This window comes from Bos javanicus, chromosome 16 (assembly GCF_032452875.1).
Source record: "Bos javanicus breed banteng chromosome 16, ARS-OSU_banteng_1.0, whole genome shotgun sequence".
NCBI classification, from domain to species: Eukaryota; Metazoa; Chordata; class Mammalia; order Artiodactyla; family Bovidae; genus Bos; species Bos javanicus.
This window is the reverse complement of record NC_083883.1, coordinates 56,660,166-56,677,173: the sequence shown is the minus strand read 5'-3', so window position 1 is coordinate 56,677,173 and position 17,008 is coordinate 56,660,166. Positions and strand designations below refer to the sequence as shown.

Sequence of the window (17,008 nt, the reverse complement as noted above, 5' to 3'; positions counted from 1 at the left end):
ACTCCATGTCTTTTGGGATAATTTATCCATTTTCATTTAAATTAATACTGATAGATAAGGATTCATTATTAACATTTTGTTAACTGTGTTTCTCTTTGTGAATTCTTTGACTCTTGCTTCTGTTCTTGCAGTCTTTCTTTGTGTTTGCTGACTCTTTGTAATAGCATGCTTTGATTCTCTTTTGTGCATCTACTGTTGGTTTTGCTTTATGGTTAATATGAGCCTTATATAAAATATAACATCCTATTTTAAGTTGATAACAACTTAACATTGAAAGCGTAAAGAAACTTCATACTTACTGTTTCTTCTCACTTCACATTTTATTGATGTCATAATTTACATCCTTTTTTAAAAATATGTGATAAAAATTACTATAGTTATGGTATTTGTTTTATACTTTTAAAAAGAGCTGTAAGTGAATTATCTTCTACCAGTATACATTAGAGAATCTGACTCTGACTATGTATTCATCATTGTTGTTGCTCAGTCACTAAGTTATGTCCGACTCTGTGACTCCATGGACTGCAGCACGCCATACTTCCTTGTCCTTCACTATCTCCCAGAGTTTGCTCAAATTCATGTCCACTGAGTCGGTGATGCTATCTATCTATCTCATTCTCTCCCACCCTCTCCTCCTTTTGCCTTCAATCTTTCCCAGCATCAGGGTATTTTCCAGTGAGTCAGCTCTTTGTATCAGGTGGCCAAAGTATTGGAGCTTGAGCTTCAGCATCAGTTCTTTCAACGGATATTCAGGGTATTTATTATTACAAGTGAATTTTACAATTCATGTTTTTATGATGTTAAATCAGCATCCCTTTATTTCAGCTTGATGATGCCCTTTAATTTTTCTGAAAGGCAGGACTAGTGATGCGGAACTCACTCCGCTTTTGTTTGTTGAGGAACACATTTATCTCTATTTCATTTACAAAGTTCAGCTTTGCCAAGCCTAGTATTCTTGGTTGATATTTTTTTCTTTCACTATGTTGAATATATCATCTCACACTTCCTTGGCCTCCAGTGTTTCTGCTGAGAGACTAAACAGACTTACAATAAGTCTGGATAAACCTCTTCTTCGGGTGGGGCTGCTGGCTGTGCACCATGGTCAAAATGGCCACTAGCTGGGCTTTGCAATCGCCTCTGGATGGGCACGGTCACAGACTACTTGGCAGGGTGGCACCAGTGGTTAGACTGGCTGGGCTCCATAGCTTGATGGTACTAAAGGCTGGGCTTTGAGGCTGCCCAGAATGACCCTTCGGGCTTCCTGTTTATACAGTGGGACAGGCTGTGCCCAACAGTTGGGCGAGGTTGCTGACTTCGCTCTCTCTCTGAGCAGGGCTGTAAGATGCAATCGGCAGCTTGCTCTGTTTCTCTGGCCAAACTTCCTAGACGATCAGGACTGGAGCCTAAACCAGCAATTATATGGGGCCTGTGAATTTGCTTCCCTGCCTGGCCAGAGCAGTAGAACAAGCTTCATGGCCAGTATAGCTCATTGACTGGTGATCTACATCAAACAGACTGCCAACCAGTATCTCTGACCAGATGAGGTCACTGGCTTGGCTCTACACATGGACAGAGCTATGGGCTGGGAAATCTCATTGAATGCCACTGAAAGCAGTAATGTGGGCTGCAAAGACCCTCTTCTCTGTCACTATCTGATTTCTTCTGGTCAAGCCCTGCCAATTCCCCTAGTGATCTCTATTAGGTAGAGCAAAGCAGCCCTCCTAGAAAGCATCTTGCAACACTGGGGGAGCTGGATTTCCACCTTGGGTTCTCACTTTGGGATGCTGTAAGGATAAAGCTAGTGGTAAAGAACGTTCCTGCCACTTCAGGAGACACAAGAAACATAGGTTTGATCCCTAGGTGTGGAAGATCCCCTGGAGGAGGGTATGGCAACCCACTCCAGTATTCTTGCATGGAGAATCGCACGGACAGAGGAGCCTAGCAGACTACAGTCCATAAGACTGCATAGAGTCAGACACGACTGAAGCAACCTAGCATGCATGCAAGGATAAAGGGGATGTATGTGAGGGACAACATAGGCATGCGGTAGGGGACCAAGGAGGGGTCTTTCCCTCCTTGAACACAGAAACTTTGTCTTACACATCAACAACTATCATAGTGCTTTTATAGGTAGGTACACACAAGAATTAAAATGAAATGGGTAAAACTTTTTATCCAGGTAAAATTACAAAAGTAAATTTCTTTTCTTTATTTTTTTTAATATGTATAATCTCATTTAACTCACTCATCAGTCTTACTATGCAGGAGATATTTACTACTCCCATTGTAGAGGTAAGGTATAAAGGTATAAAGCTAGGTTAGGTTAAGGTTAAGTCACTTCATTTGTGTCCAACTCTGTGTGACCCCATAGACGGCAGCCCACCAGGCCCCCTGTCGCTGGGATTCTCCAGGCAAGAACACTGGAGTGGCTGGCCATTTCCTTCTCCAATGCATGAAAGTGAAAAGTGAAAGTGAAGTCGCTCAGTCATGTCCGACTCTTCGCGACCCCATGGACTGCAGCCCACCAGGCTCCTCCGTCCATGGGATTTTCCAGGCAAGAGTAACCAAAACGTCTTTATAATTTGGCAGCAACTGAAAGCTACTACAGGTTTTAGAGAGTAGTTTTTTTAAAAGTTGAGAAAATAGAGGCAGAGGTCTCTTGAATAATCTGGATAAAGGTATATGAAGCTAAAAGAGATTAAATCAATAGAAAGGAAATTACTACTCAAGTGCTTTCTACTGTTAAAATGGTTTCCAGAAATATATGCTCTCACAAAGGAAGTGGCAAAATGTGTTTCTTTTCATATAAATAAGAGCACTTCTTGTGTATCACTGGGAAGAATGATCCATGAAAAGAATGCCCCCTTTCTGTTCCTCACCCTTTTTATTACAAAAACAGTGAGAGCCTACAGTGTCCAGGCTCCCCTAGGAATTAAGGCACACAAGCTCAGGGTAATATCTGGGTTGGGGTTTATTATACAGCACAACTGTGTCTTTGAAATGTTACTTTCTTTTAAGGCTGATCATATATGGCACTTGGAACATAAAATCTCTGTTATTCACTTTAGCTGATGAGATCATTTCTAACTTCGTCTTAATTCCAAAGCTCTTTGTGGCATGTAGTAATTTCTATGCCCCTACTAACTGCTGGATTCAGATGACTTAGGTTCAAATACCAATCCTAGTTGTGACCTTGGGCATGCTACCTCCCCAGGTGTCAAATTCCTCTTCTGTAAAGCAGGGATCGTGACCATCTATTTCGTTCTGAGGACTGAATGAGATCGATGTATAGCTCTTAGACCTTCCCCGATATATAAGTGACACATGAAAATTAACCACTATTATTGTGCACGCAGCCCCTTGCGAATGTAAAAACCTGCACGTACCCTCAGGTATGCATATTTATATCCCATGATGAGCAAGAGGGGCTCCCCTTGTGGGTCAGCTGGTAAAGAATCCACCTGCAATTCGGGAGACCTAGATTCCATTCCTAGGTTGGGAAGACCCCCTGGAGAAGGAAACGGCTACCCACTCCAGTATTCTGACCTGGAGAATTCCAAGGACTGTATAGTCCATGGGGTCACAAAGAGTTGGACACGACTGAGCGACTTTCACTCTCACTCACTAAACTGCTGGGTACTGCTGTAACTTTGTATCCCCCAAAGCTCTTAGCACAGAGAGCTAAATAAATCCCAAGTAGTTGATATTTATTTAAGATAATTTTAATAAAACTGATTAAATCTGCCTTTATCAATGAAGGCATGTCACTCACACAGGACAATCAGTTGGCAACTGTGAAGGTAAAAGTCAGCAAAAATGTAGAAAAGGATCAGTGTGAAAGTCGAAGCAGATCAGATCAGATCAGATCAGTGGCTCAGTTGTGTCCAACCCTTTGCAACCCCATGAATCGCAGCACGCCAGGCCTCCCTGTCCATCACCAACTCCCAGAGTTCACCCAGACTCACGTCCATCGAGTCAGTGATGCCATCCAGCCATCTCATCCACTGTCGTCCCCTTCTCCTCCTGCCCCCAATCCCTCCCAGCATCAGAGTCTTTTCCAATGAGTCAACTCTTCTCATGAGGTGGCCAAAGTACTGGAGTTTCAGCTTCAGCATCATTCCTTCCAAAGAAATCCCAGGGCTGATCTCCTTCAGAATGGACTGGTTGGATCTCCTTGCAGTCCAAGGGACTCTCAAGAGTCTTCTCCAACACCACAGTTCAAAAGCATCAATTCTTCAGTGCTCAGCCTTCTTCACAGTCCAACTCTCACATCCATACATGACCACAGGAAAAACCATAGCCTTGACTAGACGAACCTTTGTTGGCAAAGTAATGTCTCTGCTTTTGAATATGCTATCTAGGTTGGTCATAACTTTCCTTCCAAGGAGTAAGCGTCTTTTAATTTCATGGCTGCAGTCACCATCTGTAGTGATTTTGGAGCCCTGAAAAATAAAGTCTGACACTGTTTCCACTGTTTCCCCATCTATTTCCCATGAAGTGGTGGGACCAGATGCCATGATCTTCGTTTTCTGAATGTTGAGCTTTAAGCCAACTTTTTCATTCTCTGCTTTCACTTTCATCAAGAGGCTTTTGAGTTCCTCTTCACTTTCTGCCATAAGGGTGGTATCATCTGCATATCTGAGGTTATTGATATTTCTCCCGGCAATCTTGATTCCAGCTTGTGTTTCTTCCAGTCCAGCTTTTCTCATGATGCACTCTGCATATAGGTTAAATAAACAGGGTGACAATATACAGCCTTGATGAACTCCTTTTCCTATTTGGAACCAGTCTGTTGTTCCATGTCCAGTTCTAATTGTTGCTTCCTGACCTGCATACAAATTTCTCAAGAGGCAGATCAGGTGGTCTGGTATTCCCATCTCTTTCAGAATTTTCCACAGTTGATTGTGATACACACAGTCAAAAGCTTTGGCATAGTCAATAAAGCAGAAATAGATGCTTTTCTGGAACTCTCTTGCGTTTCCTATGATCCAGCGGATGTTGGCAATTTGATCTCTGGCTCCTCTGCCTTTTCTAAAACCAGCTTGAACATCAGGAAGTTCACGGTTCACATATTGCTGAAGCCTGGCTTGGAGAATTTTGAGCACGACTTTACTAGCGTGTGAGATGAGTGCAATTGTGCGATAGTTTGAGCATTCTTTGGCATTGATTTTCTTTGGGATTGGAATGAAAACTGACCTTTTCCAGTCCTATGGCCACTGCTGAGTTTTCCAAATTTGCTGGCATATTGAGTGCAGCACTTTCACAGCATCATCTTTCAGGATTTGGAATAGCTCAACTGGAATTCCATCACCTCCACTAGCTTTGTTCGTAGTGATGCTTTCTAAGGCCCACTTGACTTCACATTCCAGGATGTCTGGCTCTAGGTGTGATCACTGGATCACACCATCGTGATTATCTGGGTCGTGAAGATCTTTTTTGTACAGTTCTTCTGTGTATTCTTGCCATCTCTTCTTAATATCTTCTGCTTCTGTTAGGTCCATACCATTTCTGTCCTTTATTGAGCTCATCTTTGCATGAAATGTTCCTTTGGTGTCTCTGATTTTCTTGAAGAGATCCCTAGTCTTTCCCATTCTGTTGTTTTCCTCTATTTCTTTGCACTGATCGCTGAAGAAGGCTTTCTTATCTCTTCTTGCTATTCTTTGGAACTCTGCATTCAGATGTTTATATCTTTCCTTTTTTCCTTTGCTTTTCACTTCTCTTCTTTTCACAGCTATTTGTAAGGCCTCCCCAGACAGCCATTTTGCTTTTTTGCATTTCTTTTCTATGGGAATGGTCTTGATCCCTGTCTCCTCTACAATGTCATGAACCTCAATCCATAGTTCATCAGGCACTCTATTTATCAGATCTAGGCCCTTAAATCTATTTCTCACTTCCACTGTATAATCATAAGGGATTTGATTTAGGTCATACCTGAATGGTCTAGTGGTTTTCCCTACTTTGTTCAATTTAAGTCTGAATTTGGCAATAAGGAGTTCATGATCTGAGCCACAGTCAACTCCTGGTCTTGTTTTTGTTGACTGTATAGAGCTTCTCCATCTTTGGCTGCAAAGAATATAATCAGTCTGATTTCGGTGTTGACCATCTGGTGATGTCCATGTGTAGAGTCTTCTCTTGTGTTGTTGGAAGAGGGTGCTTGTTATGACCAGTGCATTTTCTTGGCAAAACTCTATTAGTCTTTGTCCTGCTTCATTCCGTATTCCAAGGCCAAATTTGCCTGTTACTCCAGGTGTTTCTTAACTTCCTACTTTTGCATTCCAGTCCCCTATAATGAAAAGGACATCTTTTTTGGGTGTTAGTTCTAAAAGGTCTTGTAGGTCTTCATAGGACCGTTCAACTTCAGCTTCTTCAGCGTTACTGGTTGGGGCACAGACTTGGATTACTGTGATATTGAATGGTTTGCCTTGGAAACGAACAGATATCATTCTGTCGTTTTTGAGATTGCATCCAAGTACTGCATTTAGGACTCTTTTGTTGACCATGAGGGCTACTCCATTTCTTCTGAGGGATTCCTGCCCGCAGTAGTAGATATAATGGTCATCTGAGTTAAATTCACCCATTCCAGTCCATTTCAGTTCGCTGATTCCTAGAATGTCGACATTGACTCTTGCCATCTCTTGTTTGACCACTTCCAATTTGCCCTGATTCATGGACCTGACATTCCAGGTTCCTATGAAATACTGCTCTTTACAGCATCGGACCTTGCTTCTATCACCAGTCACATCCACAGCTGGGTATTGTTTTTGCTTTGGCTCCATCCCTTCATTCTTTCTGGAGTTATTTCTCCATTGATCTCCAGTAGCATATTGGGCACCTTCTGACCTGGGGAGTTTCTCTTTCAGTATCCTATCATTTTGCCTTTTCATACTGTTCATGGGGTTCTCAAGGCAAGAATACTGAAGTGGTTTGCCATTCCCTTCTCCAGTGGACCACATTCTGTCAAATCTCTCCACCATGACCCGCCCGTCCCAAATGTAACTATATTAGTACTGGATTTCAATATTATAGTAAATGATAAATGTAAGAAATTTTTGTATTATCTGTATTTTGTATTGGCTATTTAGCTTATGAAAGTGAAGTCGCTCAGTCATGTCCGACTCTTTATGACCCCATGGACTATAGCCTACCAGGCTTCTCAGTCCATGGGATATTCCAGGCAAGAGTACTAGAGTGGTTTGCCATTTCCTTCTCCAGAGGATCTTCCTGACCCAGTGATCAAAGCCGGGTCTCCCGCATTGTAGGCAGACACTTTATCCCCTGAGCCACCGGGGAAGCCATTTAGCTTATATTGCGTTTCATTTTAAAAATCAGTCAAGATCTGAAAATCAATCTGGAGCTGCACTAGCAAATGGGCCAAAGAACTAAATAGACATTTCTCCAAAGAAGACATACACACGTGTAACCCCAATGTTCATCGCAGCACTGTTTATAATAGCCAGGACATGGAAGCAACCTAGATGTCCATCAGCAGATGAATGGATAAGAAAGCTGTGGTACATATACACAATGGAGTATTACTCAGCCATTAAAAAGAATACATTTGAATCAGTTCTAATGAGGTGGATGAAACTGGAGCCTATTATACAGAGTGAAGTAAGCCAGAAGGAAAAACATAAATACAGTATATAACTCTTATGGACTCCTGTAGCATAGCAGTCATCTGTTTTTAAAAAAGCATTAAAATGACTCTTTAACTTACTGTTGTTGTCGTTTAGTTGCTAAGTTGTGTCAGACTCCTTTGCGACCCCATGAACTGTAGCCTGCTAAGCTCCTCTGTCCATAGGATTTTCCAGGCAAGAATACTGGAGTGGGTTGCCATTTCCTTCTCCAGGGAATCTTCCTGACCCAGGGATCGAACCTGCATCTCCTGCTTTGCATGTGGATCCTTTACTGCTAAGCCACCAGTGAAGCATTTAACTTATTACAGTGATTTCACTGAACTAGACAATCTAATTTATCATTGATATGTAGTTGATTTGTCTAACTTAAAATAAAAATAAATCATTGAATAATATATTTTAAAATCAGATATTAGAATTTGGAGCACAGTGTGTCTCTAGTAGTGAATACCCATCTTTGCTGTGTACAGGAGCTTTGTCATGGAAACAATATTGCTTTACTGAGGAAATGATAAGATAAATATTAAAAGCTTATATCAAAACGTTTAAGATATCACAATGTCATCCACAGCTCTATGAAATACAAAACTAAATACCTGCCTCATGTGCACAATCTGAGAATCAAGCATGACATAATCACTGTTTATTAACAAATGCTGATAATGATGTGCCATCTGTACTAATAGAGGTTATCACTGAATGGAGCCAGTCTTTAAGCTTCACTGCTTCTCTCTATGTGCTCAGTTATGTCCGACTCTCTGTGACCCCATGGACTGTACAGTCCACCAGGCTCCTCTGTCCCTGGAATTCTCCAGGCAAGAATACTGGAGTGGGCTGCCATTTCCTACTCAGAGGATCTTCCCAACCCAGGGATCCAACTCATGTCACTTGTGTCTCCTGCACTGGCAGGCGATTCTTTACCACTGTGCCACCTAGGAACTCCTGCTTCTCTCTGCGATCAACCACAAAACAAAGCACGCTACGTATTTCAAAAGTCTTTAAGACTCACCTGAAGTGACATACATCAAGATTTTTTTGAAGTAAAATTGTATGTTGAAAATCTTAAATAACTGTTTAGGATAAAACTAAGTTTTTATTTCACATTATGTGTTTTCATGTCTTTTTGTAGTCAATCTACCTTTTTCCCATGAAGTTAATGAATATTCCACTGATTTTTTTGTTTTCTTCAACAAAGGTGAATGTTAGAGACTATTCTGACAATCATAAATTAATGAGTTTTCATTTTCTGTTTACAAGTTGAAAAGCAAATAGATGAAAACTTCTGAGTGTTTATTTTCCTTTTAAATCAAATACATGCCAAATACATTTAAATTTAATGGCTATTTGTAAGTCTTAAAACATGCTGTTCCACCTATTAGTTTGCTTTTCGTGCTCGATATAAACTAGGGTCCAAAAGAAAACTGGCTGGGCAAATAATTATTAGTTTTAGAAGGAACAGCACTGTTACATTCATTCATTCATGACCCTATTAAACCTCACAAAAGTAGGTATAAGTTCCACATTTTAAATATTAGACTAGCGAGGTTCAACGAAGTTAAGTGATTTGCCAATAACTATACATCTATTGGAGAAGGCAATGGCACCCCAGTCCACTACTCTTGCCTGGAAAATCCCATGGATGGGCGAGCCTGGTGGGCTGCTGTCTATGGGGTCGCACAGAGTCAGACACGACTGAGTGCCTTCACTTTCACTTTTCACTTTCATGCACTGGAGAAGGAAATGGCCAGCCACTCCAGTGTTCTTGCCTGGAGAATCCCAGGGACAGGGGGCCTGGTAGGCTGCCGTCTATGGGGTCACACAGAGTCGGACACGACTGAATCGACTTAGCAGCAGCATACATCTATTACATAAAGTCTGGACTTAACCCCATGGCTATACTCTTTTTATGCCAGATACAAAATAAAACTACACTTGTAATGCATGGTATTCAACATTCATAGAAACCCAGGACGATGATAATATTATTTTCACTTTATATTATAAATGAAGAAACTGATTCTTCAATCTCAGGGAACTTCCCCAAGGTCATGTAACTTGAAAGGTATTAACCCACAATTTAAATTCATAGCTGTGGTTTTTATAATCCTTTGAAGGAATTCGGCTTTGAAAGGACAAAGAAATCTGAGAGAGCTAAATGGGAGGATCAAAAGAGGATTTTTTTTCTTAAGGCAAAATGCCTTGATTGTATTTACAGGACACAGGGAGAAGATGCTGAGGAATGACTCTTGAAGCACTGATGCAAAAATTAACAGAGAACAGGAAAAATCTCTTAGGTTTATAAGGAAAAGGTGATTTGGAAGTAAAGAAGGGCTTATTAAAAATAAACTCAAACTCTTATATCAAAGAATCACTGTAAGATAATGGGATATATCTGTCTAGTATTCTACCTTCCTATCATCGGATGTCAAAAGCTCCTTTCTTACAGGAACACCATTTCATTTTTCAGGAAGAGTTGATCCAGATCATTACCAGCACAGAGGTGAACTTAAGACCTAGGCCAGGCCTATCAGAACACTTGAACTTCCTGACCTCAATAACCAACTCAAGAATGGCAGACCCCCAAGGGCAGGCCAGCCAGAATCCTCCAGGGTTTTTGCTTGCTTGTTTGTTTTAAGTGCAGAAGCTATAGCAAAAGATAAACATGATGCCTTCTAAATGAAGCTGTAAAACTGAAAAGTATGAAGCAAGGCCAACTTGCAAACTGCCTACTTTGTGCCCTGCCTTTATAAGTTAACGCAATAAACTCTAAGCACAACAGAGATACAGAGATGCAGATTTCTGATAACAAAATATGAACTCTGGAATATCAAGCATATCAAAATCATCTCTGCTCTGGACTTCCCAGTTATGTGAGCCAATACATTTCCTTTTAAATTTAAACTACTTTGAGTTCATGTTGTCACATGTAGCAGAAAGATTCCTAAATAATATCATGGCACAAATAGTTTACTTATATAAGCATATAAAGACACTAGGAAGCCTCTGTTTGGTTACCTCGGACTTTGTAGAATCTTTATGTTCAGGAAAACTAAGAAGTAGCTCTGCTTCTCATTTCTTAAGTTCATTGGTTAAATATTACCCGAAACTTATTTGTAATTTTAAAATCTTATATTATTTTTAAATGTAGCACACAGAAAAATACATAAAAGTTAAGATTATACTTTATAGAATAAACGATTAAGGAATATAAACAGGTTAGGAACTAGAATACTGTTTACTCCTGAAGATCCCTACGTGTCCCCTCCCAGTCATGACTCCCAGTTTCTCCTGGAAGGTCATGATCCTGACTTTAACTGTATTGACTTCATTGGTATTATCTGTATTTTCCATCTACATAGCATCCTAAGAAAACAGAGTTTACTTTTGTCATTATTGAATTATACTAAATGGAATCATACCAAATGATACCGATAATGTGCTTTCTTACTAAACTTTATGCTTGTATGATTCATTCACAATAGCCCATGTAGTATAGGAATTTCCCAGGTGGTGCTAATGATAAAGAGTCTGCCAATGTAGGAGATGTAAGAGATGCAGGTTTGATCTCTGGGTCAAAAGATCCCCTGGAGGAGGGCAGAGCAACCCACCCTGGTATTCTTGCCTGGAGAATCCCATGGGAAGAAAAGCCTGGTGAGCTACGGCCCATGGGGTCACAAAGAGTAAGACATGACTGAAGTGACTTAGCATGCATGCAGGCATGTAGTGCAAAACATTCCTTTCATTGCTGTATAGTGTCCCACGATACGAATATACCACAATTTATCCATTTTGATATCTAATTACAATTGTAATATTAGACTCTTAGACATTATAATAATGGGCATTTGAGTTGTGTGATCATTATAAACACTGATCCTGTAGTATAAACTGTAATTATGATCCTATTTTAAAACATGATTCTAGTGTAAAAGTAGTGAAAGTGTTAATTACTCTGTTGTGTCCTACTCTTTGCAACCTCATGGACTGTGTCCCGCCAGGCTCCTCTGTCCATGGAATTCTCCAGGCAAGAATACTTGAGTGGGTAGCCATTTTCTTCTCCAGGGGATCTTCCCAACCTAGGGATCAAACCCAGGTCTCCCACAATGCAGGCAGATTCTTTACCAACTAAGCCACTAGTGTACAGGTTCTTAAATTTGACTAAAGTATATATAACAAGAGTGGAATTGACTGGTATGCATATCTTTATTAGATAAAGCAAATCTGGTTTCCAAAGGAGTTGTGCCTAGTTACAGTTTTTGAAAAAATGCAATACATTTAAACATTCTGGCTTACCCCCAAATAATTCTTTTTTGCAGTTGGAAAGCTTCCATACACGCTGATATTAGAGTATTTAACCTTAAAAAGGAACATAATCTTCTGAAAGTCTAAAAAAGTATATGTTTGATTAAAAAAAACTTTAAAGCTGCTTGAAAATAAATTTGTGAGAGAAATATATTGGTGTTAAAAATTATGCAAAATACTTTATATAGTATTTAGAATAAATGAATATACAAAAAGATATTATTTATTATACTAATAATATAATGATATTAGTGATAATTATTGCATATTTAAATTTAAAGGCAAACACTATAATGATTACAAGCAATCTGTGCTGTAACAGCTTTTTTGAATTATAAATGATAAATTTCTTATAATTCCATCAATGGATGTAACAGCATCTATGCGATAAACATTTAATTCTTCCAAAGAGTGCTTTACTGCAAGTTACAAAGAATATTATCAAAGCATCTGAAAATTTCCAAGCACCAGGAAAAGATATTTATTTCTTAAAACTATTCATACATGGAAAAACTTTAAAATTCTAAATTTTTGTTCTTAAACCTACTTTCATTTTGGTCTTTCTTTCCTCTTAGGCAGTGAACGTGAAATATAAATGACCATAGGAGGAAGACAGCATCCCAGAAAGAAGCCGCTTCTGACAGTGATTAATATGGAGCTGCCAAAGGCTATCTGGCAGGAAAAAGAAGCCATTGCTTATGTAACTGATAAAAAATTAGTCAGTAAGGCCCTAATTACATATCTCCCTGGAATCCAAGATAGTGTATTTGATGAATTGTTTAAGCTACACTGTATTCTTCTACCTATTTAAACCATGGGGACAACATGAAATACAAACAAGAAAAAATTATAGTTAGCTTCTCTTATTCAAATTGGTTAATGGATATATTGGTCTGTCAATGAAATATGCTAATTAGTAGAATTACCACATATATTTTCAATAAAATTACAATCAAAAAATGGGCCAAAGAACTAAATAGACATTTCTCCAAAGAAGACATACAGAAGGCTAACAAACACATGAAAAGATGCTCAACATCACTCATTATCAGAGAAATGCAAATCAAGACCACTATGAGGTACCATTTCACACCAGTCAGAATGGCTGCGATCCAAAAGTCTACAAATAATAAATGTTGGAGAGGGTGTGGAGGAAAGGGAACCCTCTTACACTGTTGGTGGGAATGCAAACTAGTACAGCCACTATGGAGAACAGTGTGGAGATTCCTTCAAAAACTGGAAATAGAACTGCCTTATGATCCAGCAATCCCACTGCTGGGCATACACACTTGTACCCCAATGTTCATCGCAGCACTGTTTATAATAGCCAGGACATGGAAGCAACCTAGATGTCCATCAGCAGATGAATGGATAAGAAAGCTGTGGTACATATACACAATGGAGTATTACTCAGCCATTAAAAAGAATACATTTGAAACAGTTCTAATGAGGTGGATGAAACTGGAGCCTATTATACAGAGTGAAGTAAGCCAGAAGGAAAACACCAATACAGTATACTAACGCATATATATGGAATTCAGAAAGATGATAACAATAACCCTGTGTACGAGACAGCAAAAGTGACGCTGATGTATGGAACAGTCTTATGGACTCTGTGGGAGAGGGAGAGGGAGAGGGTGGGAAGATTTGGGAAAATGGCATTGAAACATGTAAAATATCATGTATGAAACGAGATGCCAGTCCAGGTTCAATGCACGATACTGGATGCTTGGGGCTAGTGCACTGGGACAACCCAGAGGGATGGTATGGGGAAGGAGGAGGGAGGAGGGTTCAGGATGGGGAGCACATGTATACCTGTGATGGATTCATTTTGATATTTGCAAAACTAATACAATTATGTAAAGTTTAAAAATAAAATTAAAAAAAAATTACAATCTAATCTGTTTTTCACTAACATTGATTATCAGTTTATCTTTCCTCCAGGATTCTGAAGGCATTTCTATATTTCCAGTTATTTTTATAAGCAATGACAACAACTGTGTACTTCTATTAAAGTAGAAGGTGTAGAAACTAGACTACATTTCTATTCATCTTGTGACACACTTTGGAGGCAATTTTGTTGAATATGTTTACAATAGCTGACTTTCCATGACCCTTATAATAGAAGAGTAGATATGTAAAAAAAAAAAAAAAAAATCTGGGTTATTTGAGTTTCTTCGCTATTTGAATCACTCTCTTTTTTTCAGGGAGAAAATGTGTCCAAGTAAACATGAACTTACAGTTAACTAAAGTTCTGTTAAGTCTCAGAACAGATTTTCTAAAGTGATATTCTTCTCATTGAGGTTTAATAGATATAATGTGTTTCACAGGGCTACAGGTCTAAAATGCTAAACTGTGACATATTCAAAGATTACTTTGTAGAAGACAAAGCTTCACTATCTATGGCCTGAACATCAGCTTCTCATCCGAGTGATCATGAAAGCTCCTTTTAGAAAAATGATGGTTTTGAACCTTGGTAAAACACCCATCACTGCTTACAGTCTCCAGCCCCTTGTGTAGGGACCTGACTATTCTAGATCTACTAGGTGGCGTTAGTAGGTAGAATAGGGAAAAGGAGTCCAAAATGGCGGTGGCTAAAAGACAAGGAAGAGAAAAGCCCACGAAAATAAAACAAAAGAAGGTCCGAGGACCAGAGTGAGGACCTCAGGTAAAACAAACAACACTCCTGGCTGGCCCAATTTACATAGGACAGGCCCAGGGAGAGATAAACATATAAATAGAAGAGCCAAAGCTAGCGCGCTCTCTCTCTCTCCTGCGCGCCGGGGCACTCTTCTCCTCGTGTCTTTGGATCGATGTGCCCTCACACCTCAAAGATGGATTTTCCTGCTATCTTCTAAATAAAATAGAGCTGTAACACTAAGCTGTAACACTGATTTGTCTAAGAGCTATAACATGGTCCATTCGAGACCTGAGAGCTATAACACAGTCTATCTAAGACCTGAGAACTGTGACACGCCGAGAGGGCTTTAATGTCCGTTACTCCAAATCTTTGTTGTGAGGAGACAAAGAGCCGAGGAACATATACTCGCGTGACAGAACTAAGGGCCCAAGAATTTATGACTATAAAGTACTTGATTATCACAGGAAATCTCAAGAATGTGGTTTGCGTGTGTGGAAATGACAAAAAAAGGACAGTAAGAGAATATCAAAAAACCATAAATAGATGATAACCACAGAGAAAGAAATTGAAATCAAAGTTAGAGTGAATAATCACAATAGAACAACAGTATGTTATTTTTTTCATTAAAGTCAAATGATCAGAATTAGGACCATGAATCTACTATAATTGTTCTTCATTTTCAGAATGCAAACCGTAAAAAAAAATCCTTTTGTTTTAAACTTGGTTCTCTTTGCTGCATCTGACATTATACAATGCTGCTTCTCTGGTGAAAATCAAGAAACTCTTCAAAGATCCCTCTTCCTCATCAGCGCTTTAAATAATTGGCATTCCTGGGTTCTATTCTGTTTTTCTTCTTCTACTTATTTTTCTGAAATGATCTGATCCACTCTCATCATTTCAGCTTTGATTTCTCCCCAGAGTCAGTCTCCAGTATACAGCTGGCTGCTGGACAGCTACTCAGATGGCCCTCAAATACCCTCCCTTTCCAAATTTAAAACTAAATTAATCATCAACTCCTAACCGTTTTTCTTCCATTCATTCTCAATGGACGTGTTTTCTACCTCAGCTCAAAATACCATAATTTACCCAGTTGCTTAAGCGATGAAACAAGACATGCTACTTTTGACTTTTCCTTTGTCAATCCATCCATGAAACCTACCAATTTTGCCTCCAGAAAAATGTTTCATTCTTTCTTTTTCTCTAAGTCTCAATATCTTTCATTTAGACTGATATTTCCTAACGGGTATCTCTGCTATTACATGCTTCTTTTCAGTTCCATCCTCTACGTGGATATACGAATATATGTAAAATGAACATCTGGTTGTCATTCCCTTGCTTCAAACTGATTGTGGCTCCTCATTAGGTACAGAACAAAGCCTCTATAAAGCCTACATTTCTTCATCTTAAGAAGTCTTTATAATTTTTTCCCTGCCCATGTGACCATTTTCATCTCACAGCTCTTTCTCTCCATACACCTTCTACAGCAATGATACAGAAACTGTCATTCACTGTTCCTTTTATATATTGTGCCCTTTGTTTTGCCATACATTTGCTCACGTAGCAATCTCTACTCCTTCTCTTATCCATCTTGTCTCCGCCCCCCAGCCTCATTTATGTCTTGGCAAAGCTACCACCTCCTCTAGAAAGTCCTTTCTGAAAACTCTCCGCTCTCCTCTTACTCTCTGCATTGCTTTCACCTAGCACACCGTAAGTCTTCTATACTGACCATCACAAAAACAATGCAGATACAGAGACAGAGTTAAAATAATAGGTATGTGCCTACATTACCTGTGCCCCAATTCCAGCCCATAAGGCCTTTGAGAACACAAACAATAAATTATTCATATTTGTAATCCCACGTCTTAGCCAAGTACTGACAACTGATCCTCAATAAATGTTCTGTCAAATGAAGGTGACTAAGAGGAAAGAGAATGTACAAAAATAAATCACAGAAGAGGTAAAAGACTTCCTTGTCACATTCCTTCATGATGCTCCTGGTCCTGCTCACATTTGGGCAGATAAATGGACTTCCTCAATCCTAGTGGGTTCTAGTTAAAAATAACTCCAAATAGGCAATGTATTCCCTACCAGCCCGCAAAATTAATTCTATTGAGAAACTAACTGTCCTGTTCTTGACATCAGATCTCTTATTTTCTCACCAAAAGTACAGGTTTAAAAAGATATGCCATGTATAATCTCCATCAAGTAAATGGAGAATAGGAAGGGAGGGGAAAAAAAAAAAAGCAGAAAATAAAATGAATTTGGCAGTACCGTGCCATTTATCACATGGAAAATTACTTACATGCAGCAGCAATACAGCAGCAAGAAAAGACTGTCCTTGACAGTACCCAATGTCTTCGTCATAGACAGAGTAGGCCTAGAAAAAGATGAGAGGAAAGAAATATTATAAACATTCACAGATTTTAAC

General features: G+C 39.3%; 1 protein-coding gene across 2 annotated transcripts in view; it reads right to left on the bottom strand.

The window, feature by feature from the left end:
* The window catches only part of RABGAP1L (RAB GTPase activating protein 1 like), a 741,235-nt gene that overhangs the window by 271,772 nt on the left and 452,455 nt on the right, over positions 1-17,008 (bottom strand). For both annotated transcript variants that reach the window (XM_061381704.1, XM_061381705.1), the window contains exon 15: positions 16,883-16,957. In XM_061381704.1, coding sequence (XP_061237688.1) covers positions 16,883-16,957 — 75 coding nt within the window. The remainder of the gene's footprint in view (positions 1-16,882; positions 16,958-17,008) is intronic.